Below are 20,360 nucleotides of genomic sequence, written 5' to 3'. Positions count from 1 at the left end.
TTTTCGGCCCTAATTTTCCTCCGTTGGCATTTGAATAACGACGGAAATTGTCTTTGCATTTACACTTTCAAAAAAAGAATAAATTACAATTGTACAATAAAAAAATTAGTTAATTATATCTTGATTTTGGATATGTATTAGTAATCCGAAACAACTAATATGGAATGGAGAAATTATTTATAATATCTAGTTGAAGTTTAAAATGCTTATTTTAGTAGGATCCATCTATGAACCTAATTACAATGATATAGTTATAATTAGAATCCCAAAATAGTTAGATTGTTTTATTTCACTAATTAATGGAACTCACGTCATCAGTGATATTGATGCACTTTGATAATTAAATTCGTAAGTCTAGCATATATTAAATATACATGTCCAACAGAGGCCGCGTTAGGTGGGGTTCATAGGTTGAGACAAATCCAATAGCTTTTTTGTGTACCCTACACTTGTACTAGAAAATTAATTAAATATAATAATTTGTGAGCTTCTAACAAAATTGATTGACGATTGTTAACTAAATTTAGAACCCTCAAACTTTTAATCCTGACTCTGATGACCAAACAACAAATTCTATACTTATTTAATATAATTTTTTTAGCTCATAGAAAATATTACCCCTACCGATACAACCCGCACGTGTCGGTCAAAATCATTAAAAACAACTACAAATCATCATATGAACATTTAATCAGAATGATATGGTTTATTATTTCGATGTAGTTTTACCAAACTCGAAAAATTCCAATTGATGGACAACAAATGATTAGAAATAACATAAGTGTACCAGTCATAAGAGGCAGAACATCAATAATAGATAGACAACAAAGGGAAAGAAGAAACATAATTGAAAGTTCAAATTGGGCTATTTTTTATTCTAGGATATCATTGATCAATCGAGTAGATGTTCCTAAATCAATAAATGTAGATGAAAACATAGTTGAAGAACCAACTGATTTGGACTTGAACTTGAGGCTTTAATAAGATAAAAAATTATGTGGATCTTTTTTGTAAGGTGGTCGATGGGTGTCTAAAAGTGGATTAAGTTTTAGATGTTTCTTAAAATTTATTTTATGTATGTTGTTTGATAGATGGGTGTTTAAGAGTGCAATTTTGTTGTTTCATTTTAATGAGAAGGGCTAAAAATACCATTATACTATTCGAAAAGGTTTAAAAGTACCCTTCATCCTCCGATTGGGTAAAAAATACCCCTCAGTCAACCTTTTTGGTCCAATATTACCCTTTAAACTAACAAGCTTCTATTTTTTAATTATTTTTTTAATAATTATTACATGACATCTTTCTATTGGTTTAATTTAAGGAAATTTTTTCAAAATGTCAATATTTTAACATTTAAGAGGGCTCATTAGCAACACTTTCAATATTTAGTAAACATTTCAAAATTTTAATTTGTTATGTATCTTATTTATGTTTTATTATTTGTTTTTATTTAAATAATAAAATTATTTAATGACAAAAGGGAGAAAATCAAGGGAGAGAATATTTCAAAAAAAGGTAAAGATCACTTAATTTTCTCATCAGTTACATTTTCAAATAAAATCAAACTCTATTTTTTTTCTCCATATTCTTAATCTTTTTTTTATTAGTTTATATTCATTCCAATAGGTATGCCAAATGAATTTATAGTTATTTAAGAAACATAATTGTATTCATATATTTTTTCATGTGTATTTATTTGTTTCTTCGAAAATTTTGTATTTCGTATTCAATTCATATTTCTATTTATTCTAGTTTTTATTTAGAATATTGTATAATGATATATAAAATATAAAAAAGTAGTATAATGAAAAAGTGAGATAATAGTTTTTAGAGAAGGAACATATCACTTAAAATTCTCATCATTAACAATTTCAAAAAAAAGAAACTCCTTTTTCATTCTATTAGATCAACTTTCCTTTGTTATGTTCTCATTTTAATTGTATACCAATATTTTTTATATTTTATGTGCTCATTTTACTATTCAAATTAAAATTGATTTTTTTTCTTTCAAACTACAAATTGTATTTCGGTATTCAAAATTGTATTACTTGATTACCATATATATATATATATATATATATATATATATATATACAAGTATCTCAATATGTATGAATATGATTTATGAAAGGGTACAAGATTTTGGGGGGAAATAGCATACTTGGAGGAAATAAAAAAATTTGTTGAGGAACGATATAATATTCTAAAAAAATAAATACAAATTGACTATGAAAGAAATAAGAATACAAGATTCTGAAAACACTTAGCATACATAGTAAAATAATATAATCAATATACAATATTCTATAAAAAATACAAATTAACTATTGAAAAACAGGATACATATATATTTAAGAAATACAAATTCATATGAGATAGCATACATAGTGAAAATGATATAATCAGAATACAATATTCCAAGAAAAAAATATAAATTGACTGTTAAAGAATAGGATACATCTATGCTTAAGAAATACAAATTCATATAATCAGTATACAATATTCTATAAAAAAAATACAAATTAACTATTGAAAAACAGGATACATATATATTTAAGAAATACAAATTCATATGAAATAGCATACATAGTAAAATGATATAATCAGAATACAATATTCTAAGAAAAAAATATAAATTGACTGTTAAAGAATAGGATACATCTATGCTTAAGAAATACAAATTCATATAAGATATGTATTTGAATGACTACAAAATAAAAAAGAAATACAACATGAATAAAAGAAAAATAATTGACAAACAAAAATTAATATAAATATTATTCTGATATGAATACAATTCTGCAACCTTCTTCTTTGACTCTCTCTTTCTTCTTCGTCTACTATGTTCCTTTTTTTTTCAATTATTTTCACCAAATTTCAATCTGAATCTGTGTTTATTTGTGAATTATTAACCCTATAAGCGAAATTCGAAATTATTAAATATGAATATATAAAAAAAATCAAACAATATATTATGTATGAATGCTTATGTGGCTTACTATAAATTACAATTTACTAAATCTCAAATAAGAAAATGAAATCATAAAAATAGTGTTTCAAATATTTAAATTCCAAATGCATAAATATTTGATAAGTATGTCAACAAACTCATATAAAAATCAAAAAAATAACGAAAAAATTTGTAATACATACAATCCAAAATTCAACATAATTTTTATTTCGAAAATAAAATCTTATGAAATCTTGCAAAATAAAAGATGATTACGAAAATACCTTTATGTATTGAGAGATTTCTTGAATTAATCGATAGATCTGAACAAATTGATATTAACTTGAATAATTAGTTCTTCTTCAACAATGAGAGACAATAATGGTGAAAATGGTAAAAGAGAAATAAAAATTAAAAATTTTAAAGATGAAAATAAATTTAATGGTATTAAAATCTAGAAAAAGTCTAAATGAATAGTAAATATATTTAATGTTGAAGTGTTTTGAGAAATAAAAGAAAAAACGAATAATAGTATTTACAAATTATTTTTACAATATTGACATTTTGACTAAATATCTAAATGTGTTGATATTTTTACAAATTAAGTTAGGAATTGTGACTACTTTACTAATTTTTCCTTAATTTAAATTCCAACCCACCAAACTTTCCCCTAGCCACTTACCCATATTGACATTTTTTTTATCTAAGTCATACTCAAAGATGCATCAAAAATTAAAATAAAAATTGAATTCTTCTCCCCTGAACCTAATTTCTATGCGGCAACTTTTCCTTTATCTCTTAAGTCTTATTTCTTCATCGTAAGCTTATCTTTTCTTGATTCTATGGTTTATAAATTGGTTTTATCAATGTGGTTGCTTAAAGATTTAGTCTTTTTTGTTTCATGAACGTATAATTTCATTGTTGGTGTTTGTTAATCTAATGAAATTCATGTTAAATGTTTGTTATCAATAAATTTATTTACATGGGTCATCGTTAATTTCTGCTCTAAATAAGCTTAAATCTGAGCATCTTCTTTATCGCTTAAAGCCGAAAACTTGACTGAATCCTTCATCGCGAGCTTCTGTTTAACTGATTATATAGTTTATGGATTTAGATTGTTAATGGGGTTGTTCAAAATTTAATCTTTCTTGTTTCAGGAACATACATTTCGTTGTTGGTGTATGTTAATAGGAAACTTATCTAAATATACTATAATAAAAAAATATTTACTATTTATAGCAACAATATTTTTTTTTTCTTGATCGCTTTTAATTCATTTATACTATAAGTTTAATACATATTACAAAAACCAATTTATTATTCACATATAATACAAATTTTAATAATGAATAATACATTTATCATACATTTTAATATAATTATAATATAATGTGACAATTTTTTACCAAACAAACATGATGTATATCAAAAAACCATTATAATTCATATATAATTCAATTTTAATGCATATTAGAAATTTATTACAATACTAATATAAATGTTAATAAAAAAAAGTATCGTTAAAATCAATAATGATTTTTTAAAATGTATTAATTTATGTAATTTTTCTTTTGTTAATCTGATGAAGTTCATGTTAAATGGTATAGAAGATGATATCTTTTTTATTGGGTTTGGGTCAAGTATATGGACCGGGTCGGTGGGTAGGAGAAAATTTAAGTATAAATTTAAGGAATCCCATAGTGTAATTCAATAATTACACTCTGTCCCGACAAATTTAGAATTTACTAAAAATCCCTTAAAATTGTTGTCTCGTAATACTTTAGAATCTAGTGATACATAGTAAATGATACATGGTAACTTAAAAACTGTTAAGAATAAAATGGGGAAAAAATGGAACAATTAAACTTGTTAACTAAATCAGCTTAATTTACGGTAACATATCATTAATCAGCATTAATTCAACACGTAATTGGATAATAATTTCAAATTTTAAAAATCAAAGAGTATATTATCTATTTTGAATACATTTTTTATGAGCATCCTGTTAAATTTCGAATTGCAGTAATTTTATTGATGTTATATGTATCATATGTATCATCTATATGTATCATCAAGCAAAGTTGATGGCGCAGTTATTAAACTTATTGAATAATACAGTATAACAATTTTCAAAACCTCATGATACACAGAAAATATTATGATACACAACAAATTCATGTATCAATGCATCGTCTAAAACACTATACACACTGATTCAAAATGTATCAGCAAGCACAAATGGTGCAGTTATTGAAATTAATCACTGATACATGATAAAAAAATTCAAAAACCCTCGATACATAGGAGATCATTATAATCCACTTAGTACTTATGTATTAAACCTATTGTCTGATACATGATAATAACTTTCATAATGTTTTTATACATATTGGATTCCTTAAAATTTTTACTAATTTCAACAACAATTTTAAAATAAGTATAAAAAATACAAACCCGAAACAATGTCGGCCTGACAACAATGTTTGATGCTTCTGACAACCTTTGATTTTGATGTTTCACCAGAATCATTGTTCGAATCCTTCTGAAGATTCATAGGATCATGCAAAGACTTTTTTCTATTTTCTTTCCAATTTTCATCGTCGGAATCATATATCCTTCTATTAATTAACGAATCCATTACTATGATGCAATAGAACAATTAACCAAAACAAAAAAAAGGAAGAAAAGAAGAACTGATGATGGAGTAATAAGTAAAAGAAGAAACCAATAACAGATGTTGGGTTAAGAAGAAGAAAGACGATGATGGAGTAATAAGAAAAAGAAGAAACCAATAACAGATGCTGGGTTAAGAAGAAGAAAGACGATGATGGAGTAAGAAGAACTGAAGACGTGATGGAACCAATACCCATTTAAGGATTTAGTTAAAAATCGAATCTTGGGGTAGCTTATTGGTTGAGTTTTCCTTTTTAGCTGATAAAGATTTATGATTTAAGTGTTACAGGAAGTTGTTAACATACACTTAAATTTGAGATCTGCTCAACCAATAAGCAATTGTCCAGTTTTTTGAAATTTCAAAATTTTTGAATTTTGAAATTCAAAATTTCAAAATTGGGTGTTTTAATTAAAATCAATTAAAATAAATAATTCAAAATCAAAAAACTGATTTAGAAAATTGAGTGTCTTAGTGGAGAAAAAATAGGCATTATATTGGGAAATTGTGTATTATAGTAGAGAGAATGTTATGTATCTATACGCTTCTACTAAAATTTAAAAAAAAAAGAATTATGTAATATTTAAAAAAAAAAAGGGAAAATTAGAGAATACAAAACTTATAGTTGTGTATTTAAGTTATTTTTCCAAAATTTAATGGATTGGAATTTCACTTTATCCAATAGAAAGACATCATGTAATAATTAATAAATATAATAACTAAAAAATAAAAGATTATTAGATTAAAGGGTAATATTGGATCAAAAGATTGATTGAGGGGTATTTTTAACCCAGTAGGTGAAGGAGGGTTATTTTTAAACCTTTTCAAATAGTATAGGGGTATTTTTTGCCCTTTTCTGTTTATTTTATTTTATTCTATTTTTAGTCAGATAAATGAGTGTCTAAAATTATATTATGATTAGAGTCTATTATTCTATTTATTAAATATTTGTCTTAATTTTCATCATCCAATCCATTTATTTGTGTGCAAATATTACTCTAGTTCATTGTCAAATATATTAAAAAATAATACTATAATTATTTTGAATATGATTAATTTATGATATTATTACTGGAAAAAAGGTCAAAACTTGGTACATCAACACTATCCAACTTGTAACTTTCACATCATAATTTTTCTTAAAAATAAATTCATCGTGTAAAACTATAATCAATCTTTGTTTTCCTAGTTCACTCTATTTTCTTACACCGATTAGCTGTCAATTTTTTTTTACACATTCCTTAAGAAATCATAATGTAACGACCTTCTTAGTTGTTTTAGAAATTCCAACTATTATTCTTATATTAACCTTTGTAGTAGATTTTATAAATAATTTATATGACTTGTAACAATGAGTGACATGATTTTAGATTTAATAAAAGATTATTTTATTGCTAATAATAATGAAAAAGAAAAAAAAAGAAAAAAAGAAAGAAAAGGAAATTAATTAATTAAATAAATGTCACGACCCAAATCCGGGCCGCGACTGGCACCTACACTTACCCTCCTATGTGAGCGAACCAACCAATCTAAACCTTAACATTTCAATGTAATATCAACATAAAGTAATGCGGAAGACTTAAACTCATTAATAAAATCAATAACTATTATTATCCCCAAAATCTGGAAGTCATCACCACAAGAACATCTACGATCAAATGACTAAACTAAGAGTATTCTAAAAGCTAAAAATACATAAGAAGCTAGTCCATGCCGGAAGTTCAAGGCATCAAGACTTGAAGAAGAAGATCCAGTCCAAGCTAGAAGCATTAGCTCACCCTGAATTTCAGGTGTAGTAAGACTGGCTTGAATTACTGTTGAGTCGAAGGCGATGGCACATTTGCTGCACTCCACAAATAAACAAGAAGAAAACATAAAAGTAGGGGTCAGTACAAAACACGGGTACTGAGTAGATATCATCGGCCAACTCAAAATAGAAAACAGTATATATTAGATAATATCATAAAATCAACTAATATCCTTAGCATGCAGCATTTACAATTACCATAGCCCTTGGTTACAACACCAAGCTCATCAATGAGGACTCACGCCTCCTCATCATACTCATTTGGGAATTAGGTTCATTAGATTGAATATATTAACATCTTTCAAGATTCTTTATCTTTATTCCCCTCGTGTCGATACGTGACACTCCGATCCTCATATACTATCCTGGTACCGGAACGTGGCACCCGATCCATATTCTATCCTGGTACCGGAACGTGGCACCCGATCCATATTCTATCCTGGTGTCGGAACGTGACACTCCGATCCTCTATACTATCCTGGTACCGGAACGTGGCACCCGATCCATATTCTATCCTGATGTCGGAACGTGACACCCGATCCATATTCTATCCTGGTACCGGAACGTGGCACCCAATCCATATTCTATCCTGGTGTCGGAACGTGACACTCCGATCCTCATATACTATCCTGGTACCGGAACGTGGCACCCGATCTCCTAATCTCACTACTTTCATTCATCAAGCCTTCTTTTATACCAAGGCATCATCATTAACAAAGTAGATTAGGGTTTCTTTTCAAGATTTGGGATTCAATAGCTTCATCATGCTTATTTATTCATAATTACGTAATCACATCATTCATGCAAGCATACAATTAAGCATATAGAAGGTTCACAATACTAATAACACATATCATTCGCTATTAAGAGTTTACTACGAATAGCATGAAAACCATAACCTACCTCCACTGAAGAGTTGAATCAAGCAAGAATTTTCCCAAAGCTTTGTTTCTCCCTTCTCGTTCGATTCTCTCTCTCTCTCTTGTTCTTTCTATTTTCTTTATTCAAACCCTCTTTCTTTTACCCTAATTAGTATATAATTAATAGTAAAAGATGGCAATGATACCCCACTAATTAACTTAGGGTTACCTCTTTTAACCCCCAAGAATTTGAGTTATTAATATAAACCCACAAAATCTATAATTAAGGAAGGAATAGTCCAAAAACGTCCCTTAAAACGTGTAAGAAAATCCGATTCTGCCTGGGATTTGCGCAACCTGTGACGGGCCGTCGTGCCTGCGACGATCCGTCCTGCAGGTCGTCGCAAAGTTCAGAGAATGGATTTTCACTGAAGTCTCCGTGACGGTCCGTCACGCCTATGACGGTCCGTCCTGCCATTCCGTCACGAAGTTCAGAGAGTCGATTTTCAGTACCCAATTTCAGATTTTCTAAGTGTTTTGAAACGAGACCCTGCGACGGTCCGTCGTGCCCTTGACGGTCCGTCGTGGGGTCCGTCGCTTCTGCCAGTTTTTCTAGAATTGAAGTCTGTTGCTCAAAACGACTAAACAGGTCGTTACAATAGATACCAATTTACCCATCGTTCGTCCCCGAACGATCAAAAGAAGGAAAACAAGGGCGAAAAGGAGTACCTGAATCTGTAAATAGATGTGGGTATTTTTCTCGCATATCCGCCTCCTTCTCCCAAGTGGCTTCTTCAACGGGTTGATTCTTCCATTGCACCTTGATGGATGCAATCTCTCTTGACCTCAACTTGCGAACTTCTCTATCTAAAATAGCAATAGGTTCCTCCTCATAAGACAAGTTCTCATCAAGCAAAACTGAATCCCAACGGATAATGTAGTTCCCATCCCCATGGTATCTTTTCAACATCGACACATGGAATACCGGGTGTACTCCGGATAGCCCTGGAGGCAAGTCTAACTCATAAGCCACCTCCCCCACTCGCTTAAGTACTTCAAATGGTCCAATGTACCTTGGACTTAGTTTACCCCTTTTACCAAACCGCATCACCCCTTTCATGGGTGAAACTTTCAACAAGACTTGTTCACCCTCCATGAACTCTAAGTCTCTAACCTTTCGATCTGCATATTCTTTTTGTCTACTTTGCGCCGCTAGAAGCTTTTCTTGAATAGACTTCACTTTTTCCATCGAATCCCTCAAGAGATCAGTACCCCAAGGTCTAACCTCGAACGCATCAAACCAACCGATGGGAGACCTACATCTCCTACCATAAAATGCTTCAAATGGAGCCATATCAATGCTTGAGTGATAGCTATTATTGTATGAAAACTCTGCTAAGGGTAAGAAGCTATCCCAATGGCCACCAAATTCTATCACACACGCACGAAGCATATCCTCCAACACTTGAATCGTTCGCTCAGACTGACCATCGGTCTGGGGATGTAACGCAGTACTAAGGTCCAACCTAGTACCCAATTCTGCATGCAATGTTTTCCAAAACTTAGAAGTAAACTGCGTACCTCTATCTGATATGATGGATAGTGGAACCCCATGCAATCGCACCACTTCCGAGATGTAAAGTTTGGCTAACTTTTCTGCATTGTAAGTCACCTTGACCGGAATGAAATGAGCAGATTTAGTTAACCTATCAACAATCACCCAAATGGAGTCATACTTACCCATTGTCTTCGGAAGACCAACCACAAAATCCATTGCAATTCTTTCCCACTTCCATTCCGGAATGGGCATTCTCTGAAGTGTTCCTCCGGGCCTTTGGTGTTCACACTTTACTTGTTGACAGTTTGGACACTTGGCAATAAAGTCAACAATATCACGCTTCATTCTACTCCATCAAAAGTGTTGCTTTAGGTCACGATACATCATGGTTGCACCCGGATGTATAGAATACCTTGAACTATGAGCCTCTGTCAGAATAGTGTTGATCAAATCATTGATGCGGGGTACACATACCCTTCCCTTGATTCTCAGAACACCTTCCTCATCGATTTGTGCTTCCTTAGCCTCTCCTCGCAATACTTTGTCTTGAATTCTGCGCAGTTTCTCATCATCGAACTGCCTTCCCTTAATCTTGTCAAGAAAGGAAGATCTTGCCTCCACAGAAGCCAACAATCCTCCCTTCTCATTTACTTCTAATCTCATAGTAGTATTTTACAATTACAATAATTATATTTCACATTAAGAATAGTACTATTAATCTTGGTGATATCAAAACATTTAACGAATCCATTATATTCTAGTTAAATTTTTTTTATAATATTTCCTTAAGAGTATTAATTCCAGGAATAAAGTGAGAAAGAATTAACTTATTTTATTTTAATTTAATGAACAAACAAGTAATTTAATATATATATATATATATATATATATATATATATATATATATATATATATATATATATATATATATATTAATTTAATGAACAAACAAGTAATTTAATATATATATATATATATATATATATATATATATATATATATATATATATATATATTATTTTTAATTTAAAGAATAAACAAGTAATTCTCCTCATTTAATTTCTTATTATATTTTCATTGTTCAAAAGTTAAGATAAATATTTGAAGAAAATTAAATTTATCCTTTTTTAATGATATTTTATATTTTTTTAGGAGATAAATTACACTATTTTTTTAAAATAACTTGAAATAAACAAAAGATTAATATTAAAAAATATAATTTATGTTTTTAAATATTTTTCTTAGTAGGAATGGTATGTCTTTATAGTGTGTACGCATGCCTTTTAGTTTATTGGATGATTACATAAAGTTGACCTAAATCAACTACTTTTTTTAATCGCAATTGATATGATTTGTATTTAGTTAGTTTAAAAAAAATATTTTATTATTGAATAAAATGATATATACTCACATAAATATTTGTAATTTATTATAAATTACAAATTTAAAAATATTTTAAATTTTTATTTTTATATTAAATTAAATTATATCATATAAATCGATTGAGAAAATAATTAATAAGCAATGTTTATGAGTCATAATAGAGAAAGATTTGAAACAGTAAAAATCGTATCAAGTGAAAAACATTTGTCTATATAAGTTTGTCAAAGTAATTTCAATTATTTATCAAACTCTCATTCTTAGCTTAATTGAAATGGAGAAACATCTAGAAATTTCAAGAAATCACAATATAAGAAGCTACACTAGACACCAAAATATAAATTAAAAAAATACTCCGTGGTACAATTGCACATCAAAAAGTTACATTAGAGTCTTAAAAATGCTATAAAAAGTAACATAAACATTCAAATGTGAGTTCCTGCTGAATATTTTGTATTCTTACGATTTCGAGAAAGTTTAATGATAAAGAGTACAGTAAATTTCTTACAAAGTTTTCACTTTTGACAAATATAAAGGTATTACACAAATTTAGCTCGATTTATAAAGCATAACTATTTAAATATATTTTTCGTAATAGAAGTGTGTCGAATAAAGATCTCCTGCTAATGCGATAAAATTTATGTTTTCACTTCCTCCAATAAACGAGTAAGTTTATTCTTTCATTAAACTATTTTAGCCTATGCTATTAAAAAGATATTCATATGATATTTATATTTTAATATGATTATCTTTGTACACGAATACTTAATTATTATTTTTATTATTGTCTAAAATTTAAGATAACTATTTTAATTTTTATCTATATTTATCCCTTTTTAATGATACTTTGCATTTTTAAGAAAATAAATTACACTACTTTTAAAAATAATTTAGAGTAGATTAAAAAAATAATAAAATAAAATTTATATTCTTAAATATTTTCTTAATAAATGTGTTTTATCTCGTAACTTCACTTAATATGACATGGAAAATTCTAATCAGGTCTATATACTGTGGAACACATGACTTTTAGTTCATTGGATAATTAACATAAAGTTGACCTCAAGTCAACAACTTTCTTTAACTCTCATTTGATATGATTTATTTTTAGTTAGTTTAAAAAATTGATACTTTAGTTTTGAATAAAATAATTTATAATTTTAAATATTTATAAGTTATTTTAAATGTTATAAAATTAATAAAAATCATATCAAATTGAATTATATCATATAAATTAAAAAATTGGAAAAAATTATTAACGGGCAATGTTCATAAGTCATAACCAAGAAAGACTTTCAACAGTAGAAAGTGCATCAGGTAAATTTCTATGAAATTGCTAGTTACAATAAACATAAAAAATGATTCCTTATTTTTTATAATATGTTCAAAATAGCACTTAAGTATCAAGTGAACTATTTTTGTCCCATAAGTTTGTCAAAGTAAGTATTTTTGGTTTCTTGTCAATTACTTATCAAACTCTAATTCTTAAGTTTAATCGAAATGGAGAAACATCTAGAAATTTCAAGAAATTACGACATAAAAAGCCACGCCAGAAAGAAAATATAAACAAACAAAAAGCTCTGTAATATAATTGCACATTTAAAAGTTATACTAGTCTCTTAAAAATGATATAAAAAATAAATATCTAAATTTGAGTTCCCGCTATATATTTTGTATTCTTACAATTTCGATAAATATTAATCATAAAAATATGATAAATATCAGACAAAGTTTTCACTTTTGACAAATTTAAAAGCCGAAACTACTTTTTTAAAAAATATTTTAAACATATTAAAAAAGACAAAGAGATTATAATTTATATTTTCCATAGACCTCACCAATTTTTATATTATAATCTTAAAATTAACATAAATGATATTTTTAATTAATTTCTCAAACACCGATGACCGACTATTGACTATGTCAAATTACTCCAAAATTCACTCGATATTGGAATTTTTTATTAGGTCTGATTATAGTGTGGACACGTGACTTTTAGTTCATTGGATGATAAATATAAAGTTGACCTCAAGTCAACTACCTTTTTTTTTTATCTCAATTGATATTATTTTGCAAAAATAAAACTTTATTTTTTAATACAATAATTTATACTTACATAAGTATTTATAATATTTTCTGATTTACTTTAGACAATAAATTTTAAGAAAATATTTTTTTAATTTTTAATTTTTATTTCAAATTAAATTATATCATATAATCTGATAAACGAAAAAGATAATTAACAAGCAATGTTCATAAGTCTTAACCAAGAAAGACTTTCAATAGTAAAAAGTGAATCATGTAAATTCTCATGAAATCGCTAGTTACAATAAATATTAAAAAATGATCCCTTGTTTTTCATAATATGTTCAAAATAGCTCTTTAAGTATCAAATAAACAATTTTTGTCCGCACCAATCAAGAATCCCAAGGAATTCCAAAAAGTTAAGTATTTTTGGTTTTTCATCTATAATCCTTATGTTTAATCGAAATAGAGAAAAATTTAGAAATTTCAAGAAATCACAACATAAGAAGTCATACCAGACACAAAATATAAACAAACAAAAAACTCTGTAACACAATTGTACATCAAAAAGTTACACTAGATTCTTAAAAATGATATAAAAAATAATATAAACATCCAAATTTGAGATTCCGCTATATATTTTGTGTTCTTACAAAAATAATCGTAAAAGTATAATAAATATTAGACAAAGTTCTCACTTTTGATAAATATAAGGGTCGAAACTACTCTGTGGATACTTTGAAAAAAAATTAAAAAGATACTCGAAAAGATAAGGGATCATTATTGTCATTTTTCCACACCCCCACCAACTATAAATAATAGGTATACAACTCAACTTTTATATACTACTAGCACAAAAAAAAAAGACTTCTATAAGTTATGAGTATCAAATATGGTTTACTTTACTTAGTATTAGTGCTACTTCTTCTATCACTAAAACTAGAAGGAGGAGGAATTGTAATTTATTGGGGCCAAAATGGGAATGAAGGTACTTTGGCTAGTACTTGTGCATCAAATAATTATGCCATTGTGAATATTGCATTTCTTGTAGTTTTTGGGAATGGACAAACACCAGTGTTGAACTTAGCTGGTCATTGTAATCCTAGTGTTGGTGGATGCACTAGATTAAGTAATGACATTAGAACATGTCAAAGTAGAGGTATCAAAGTTATGCTTTCACTTGGTGGTGGTGTTGGAAGTTATTCACTTTCTTCTGCTGATGATGCTAGGTAAGATTTTGTGTTGATTGATTTTTATTTTGTTTTTGTTTTAACATATGGTAGGTATTAGGAATAACTAGCTCAACTAATCGAGGGGTTGAGTCGGAATTTTAATATTTATGGGTAAATGTTCTAGTCCTTTTAAGATACTAAATTCTAAATTAACTGAATTCCCAAAAATCAATAAGAGAGTTCGAATTACCACTATTCCATATTTGACATGTAGGAATTGACATACAAGGAAAACTTGTCCAAATATGAAGTGACTTTGTGTGTGTGTGTGTTTATGGCACCTTTTCTTTTTTATTTGTTCAACGGAAATTCGTTCTTTCGTGAACTCTATATCCAATCAAACACTATCATATAAAATGAAAAGAGTAACTACTGATAAATGTTTAGTGATTATTTCTATATTTTGGCAAAATTAGTGTGAAAAAATAATAATAATAGTTTCATATGAAAAAATTAGGAAGTTTCCCACTATTTCAGTGAGAATCAGTTTTCTACCACCTGTTTTTCTAGATAGCTCAAAGGGGGAGAAATAAGTAGAAAAATCATGTTCTATAGCACAAACTTCTGAGTGTTTCGCGGGTTAAGAAAAAACCTTTGTTTCTAGTAGTGTTTTGAGACGAAATTTGATTGTCAAATATACCCTGCAGGAATGTAGCAAACTATTTATGGAACAATTATCTTGGAGGTCAATCAACTTCACGTCCACTAGGTGATGCAATTTTAGATGGAATTGATTTTGATATAGAAAGAGGTACAACCCAACATTGGGATGAACTAGCAAGAGCACTCTCAGGATTTAGCCAACAAAGGAAAGTATACTTAACTGCAGCTCCACAATGTCCATTCCCTGATTCATGGTTAAATGGTGCACTCTCTACTGGCCTATTCGACTACGTTTGGGTTCAATTCTACAACAATCCCCCATGTCAATACTCTGCTGGTAGCGCGGTAAATCTTAAGAGTTATTGGAACAAATGGACCGCGATTCAAGCTGGAAAGATTTTTCTAGGATTGCCCGCCGCTCCAGGAGCTGCTGGAAGTGGTTTTATACCATCTGATGTTCTTGTTTCTCAGGTTTTACCAGCAATTAATGGTTCACCTAAGTATGGTGGTGTTATGCTTTGGTCTAAGTTTTATGATAATGGTTATAGCTCTGCTATTAAGCCTAGAGTCTAAGACATATATGTTGTATTAATTAATGTTATGATCACATAACTCATGAAGTATTCTAAGCAATGAGGATTTCAAGGTTCTTGTTATAATTTGTATGTTCAATACAAATGATCTCTCTACCCCGCAAAGGTAGAAATAAGGTTTGTGTGCATCCTACTTTCTCAGACCCCACTTGTGAGATTATACTGATACGTTACAAAATATTAAGTAGATTCAGATAGAAAGAACCAACATAAAATTCCGTATAACATTAACAACTCAATTTATTCACCTTCACGACTCCTCAAATTATTACAGCTCTTATGGCTATGAAATGAAACACACTGAATAACAAGTTTACTAAACAACGTAACAAACTCGAATTCTGAACAAAAAATAAAGCTTAATACAGAACACAAGCTTACAAGAAAGACAGATCGAAATGAACTATTATAACTCTCTGGTGCATACAAGATTAACCCCCGTGATATGATCAATTCAATCATCTGTAGCTTCGGTAGTTAGGAGTATACATGCAACTTTCAGCATACTTCACCAAATCTGCAGGTCGAGGAAGACGTGTTGCCACACCTGAAGTACAAATAACCAAATTGTTTAATGTATAAGTTAAACAAGACGAGAAAAAAGGCGACACAAGAAAAGGAAAGGAAGTGAACTCACCAAGTTCATACGCTTTGGCTGCAACACTAGCAGCTATGTGAGCTGAGATCTTTCGGATATCAGCAAAAGGAGGGTATATCATTCCCTTGGCGTAATGTTCCTCGGTTACTTGAGCAGCCAGAGCTTCCGCTGTTTCATAGAAAATCAACTAGAGTTAGAGGAAAGTCAAAAAAGGGGACCCCCAACAGAAATTCATCCATTTGTTGTACTTACAAGCTGCTAAAAGCATGTCATCGTGCACACGGATTGTGCCAGACATGACCAAGCCAAAACCAAAACCAGGGAATATGTAACAGTTATTTGCCTGTATATCGCAAGGAGAGAACAAAATCAGGAGCTGTTCTATTCTGAATCGACTATAACACGGAAAGCATATACATTCAAATTACCTGGCCAGGAATGTTGAGTTTTCCATCGTATTCAAAAGAAGGGAATGGACTTCCACTGGCAAAAACAGCGCGACCCTTTTTGAAATAAGGAGAAGTAATAGTCAGTGTCATGAATGTTAGCTAAAATGACCATAAATATAACTAGAACTGTTTCTCATTGACACTGCGTACCTCACTCCAAGTATAAGCTTCTTCAGCAGTACATTCAGCTTGTGAGGTTGGGTTTGAGAGAGCCATAATAAGAGGTCTCTGTAGAATATTTTCAGCATGTTAGCTCAAGAAATCAAAATTTTACCGTCATAAGAAGAAATGAAGCAGGAAATGGATCACCTTATTCATGCAGGCCATGGCCTCAACTACTTCCTTCGTAAATGTTCTTCCAGTTCCAGATGTCCCAATTAAGACAGTTGGCTTAACGGCCTAGATCAAAATTTGAATTAAGGAGAGTAAAGAGTTTATAAATCATAGAAACAGAGTTTTTGAGATGGAAATTGATGGTGAGGATCTCATCGCACCTTAACAGCGTCTAGGAGATTGTTGACAGGTTCGTGTTCATGAGCCCAAGGCTTCTTGAAGGCTTGAAGTGTTTCCTTGCGACCACTAACAATAAGACCCTGTACATGATCACTCACTTAGATGGACTATGTTCATTAAATAACCAAGTGCTTACATCTATCACATATAAAATATAAGATGAAAACCGAAGAGAGACTAGCTTTTCTGAGAAAGATCATAGATCGATTATATTTTCTACCTTTGAGTCCACAAGCCAGATCTTTTTTCGTGTTTCCTCCACGGGTATATTTGTCTGCAGGCAACGATATGGAATTTAAGTATGTGCTACTAATCGGAATTAGAACAAATCTTTGTTCTACAGTTTGTACGAATAAACCAATCTGGTACCTTGTTTGAAATTTCAAGTGCTATGAGTTCTGCAATACCAGTCCCAGCCTGCAATATAAGACGATCAACATGTGTCATTTGGCTTTGAGATCCTTTTCAATAGTTCATGATGTACGCATTGCAACTTCGAAAGTTTAACGAGAAGAAACAGAAAACAATCACGATTCCACAGGTGACTTAATTTCTTTTGGGTAAAGCTAATAAAATGACAAGGAGTTGAAAGAGATTTGAAAATTCTAATGTAAACCATAACCAACATTAGTCCACAAGGATTCTGAAGCATCGAAAAAAGGGTGTAGCAGAAAGTTGAGGTTTCCCTTTTAAGTCGAATGGAACTTGTTACCCATTCAAAACATCTTTATAAACGATGTAGTTTGTAAAATCTTGTGCAGCACAAAAACCCCGAGTTGGAGGTGGAAATTTATCAAAAATATAGAAACCAAACCTCTCCGGCACCGAGGAACAAGAATGTATGATCACATAATGCACCTCCAAGTAGCTTAAGGGATGCAATAAGCCCTGCAAGTACGACTGAAGCTGTCCCCTGCAATAGCGGAATCATCGATCAGAAATGAACAAATCAATCTCATGAGAACATCCAGAGAGACGTATAACATACCTGTATATCATCGTTGAAGACCAAATGCGAGGTACGATATTTAGCCAACAGCTCAAAAGCATTGTGGTTTGCAAAATCTTCAAACTGAGAATGAAGTTACAAACATCAGGTTCAGGTGTCATATGGTAAAAACATGATGGAACATTCATAAGTTTCAAATTATTTACCTGTACGAGAATTTTTTCGCCATAGTTTTGCTTCACAGCAGACATGAATTCATGAAGAAAGTCATAATATTCCTGAAAGAAGAGAAAAAATGTAGCAAAAGCAGCTTCAGTAAGAATTCAAACTTTTGTCTACAAAGACTAATGATAAAATGGAATGGTACTAAAGTGCACCTGTCCAGTTGCTCTCCTTTGTCTGAGACCAATGTAGAACTCGTCGTTCAATAACTTCTCATTGTTTGTCCCTACGTCAATGGTTATAGGCAAGCACTGCATATACAAGCAAATCAATGATCAAAAATGTTTTCATACATAAGAATATGGCGCAGAATCAAGGTTATGATTAATTCACAAATTTTGTTACCGCGGAAGGTCTAACTCCTCCAAGTGCAGTATACAGGGCCAATTTCCCCACGGGTATTCCCATTCCCTGTGACGTTAAAACGAATGACATATAAGTAATTCATAGTGAGAAAACAGGACCGATACGTATATATCAATTGAGGGCATCATTACCTGGCAGCCAAGGTCACCAAGTCCCAAAATTCTTTCTCCATCAGTTACGACGATGACCTGGATTGATTTTTCAGGCCAGTTCTTCAATACCTCAAGGATTCTTCCTCTGAAAATAAATTATTTCATACTTTAGTTGAATGTACTTTCATGTGAAAGCAGTAAAAACACATTTAATCGAAAATATTTCATACTTTTCATTCAAACTGATGTATAAACCCTGTGGACGCTTAAAAAGGCTTCCATATTTTTGACACGCCTCACCGACAGTTGGAGTGTAGACAATAGGAAGTAACTCTTCCACATTATCAATAAGAAGCTTGTAAAACAACCTTTCATTCCGTTCCTGCAAATAACAATCGCACAAAGTAAGCGAAAAGGACATGTAACTCTACTCCTTTATTGGTTTCAGATGAAAAATCAGAACCAATACATGTTCTTGAAACTACCTCTAATTCCATCATGGCGACATATTTGTGCAGAGGGACGTCATATTGGCGTATAGACTGCATAAGTTTTTTCTCCTATTTGATACAAAACACAACATTAATAATGATAAATGTAAATATCAATCACACACAAACACATCACAAAACTTAGAGAGTTGAATTAGTAAGTAATTGTACCTGAAGTTCCTGTGAGGAAATGACAGGAGGCAAAAGGCCTCTCAAGTAATGAGCATCTCTTTCTCTCTCAGTGAAAGCAAGCCCTTTGTTGTAACGCGGATCCCTCAACAAGTTGTATCCACTGTTATAACAACTCAATTGTTAATATCTCATATGATATTTCAACCTAATTTCTCCCAAAAATTGAAACTAAAAGATACTTAGATTTTATATGATCAAATTTCATGATCAAAACAGATCCTTTTGTTTTTCTAATAACCGTAGTGTTTGGACCAGCTTGTGTGCACCTCCGCACCAGTAAAACATATCAAGTAACTCTATTCGATCATGTTTCTCACCAAATTCATTGATCACTAGACCAATATAACAAAATTTGATCCAAAATCTAGCTAAGCTTCAAATTCTGAATGGGTCTCAAAAGTAAGTTACCTAGAAACGGCAATAGTCCAGGGAGTGATGCACTGATCCTCAGTGGCGCAATCCTCACCGTAAACATCCTCGACGCCACCGGTGGGAGTTGACAGATCCTTCAATGCGCTCTCCATTTTTGTTAAATTCACACACTTTTGTTTTTCTCCTTTGAAAAATAATATCTACTTTCAATAATTCAGAGACTTTTGTTTTTCTCTAAGTGTTTCAGTTTCTGCAACTATATATACACACACACAACTATTGGTGTGTGAAAGGGAACAGTTGACAGAGTATTATCCTTCTAGAATAGTAAAAAATATTGTTACTTTTATGTATAGTTGAATTGAATTTTCCTCTCTCAACGACTCCTGCTTTTGTATTTACACATTACACAAGTCTAAAGTTTTGACCAACGACTA

General features: G+C 30.5%; 2 protein-coding genes across 2 annotated transcripts; one reads left to right on the top strand and one right to left on the bottom strand.

The window, feature by feature from the left end:
- The first annotated feature begins 14,080 nt into the window (after positions 1-14,080).
- Positions 14,081-15,745, top strand: LOC101253788 (acidic endochitinase). Its single transcript, XM_004240042.5, has 2 exons — positions 14,081-14,480; positions 15,131-15,745. Exons 1-2 carry the CDS (start codon positions 14,131-14,133, stop codon positions 15,657-15,659), a joined length of 879 nt encoding a protein of 292 aa, XP_004240090.1. The 5' UTR covers positions 14,081-14,130; the 3' UTR covers positions 15,660-15,745.
- Positions 15,746-15,894: 149 nt separating this feature from the next.
- ME2 (cytosolic NADP-malic enzyme) lies at positions 15,895-20,158 on the bottom strand. Its single transcript, NM_001247022.2, has 19 exons — positions 19,960-20,158; positions 19,531-19,651; positions 19,354-19,428; positions 19,099-19,250; positions 18,908-19,013; positions 18,756-18,821; positions 18,566-18,661; positions 18,395-18,466; positions 18,228-18,311; positions 18,054-18,152; positions 17,609-17,656; positions 17,460-17,513; positions 17,221-17,319; positions 17,036-17,125; positions 16,877-16,954; positions 16,706-16,780; positions 16,530-16,620; positions 16,317-16,445; positions 15,895-16,226 (listed from the first exon to the last, which is right to left on the bottom strand). Exons 1-19 carry the CDS (start codon positions 20,073-20,075, stop codon positions 16,138-16,140), a joined length of 1,740 nt encoding a protein of 579 aa, NP_001233951.2. The 5' UTR covers positions 20,076-20,158; the 3' UTR covers positions 15,895-16,137.
- Between the last annotated feature and the right edge of the window lie 202 nt (positions 20,159-20,360).

Source organism: Solanum lycopersicum, chromosome 5 (assembly GCF_036512215.1).
Source record: "Solanum lycopersicum chromosome 5, SLM_r2.1".
Taxonomy (NCBI): domain Eukaryota; kingdom Viridiplantae; phylum Streptophyta; class Magnoliopsida; order Solanales; family Solanaceae; genus Solanum; species Solanum lycopersicum.
This window is presented reverse-complemented; position numbering and strand designations above follow the sequence as displayed.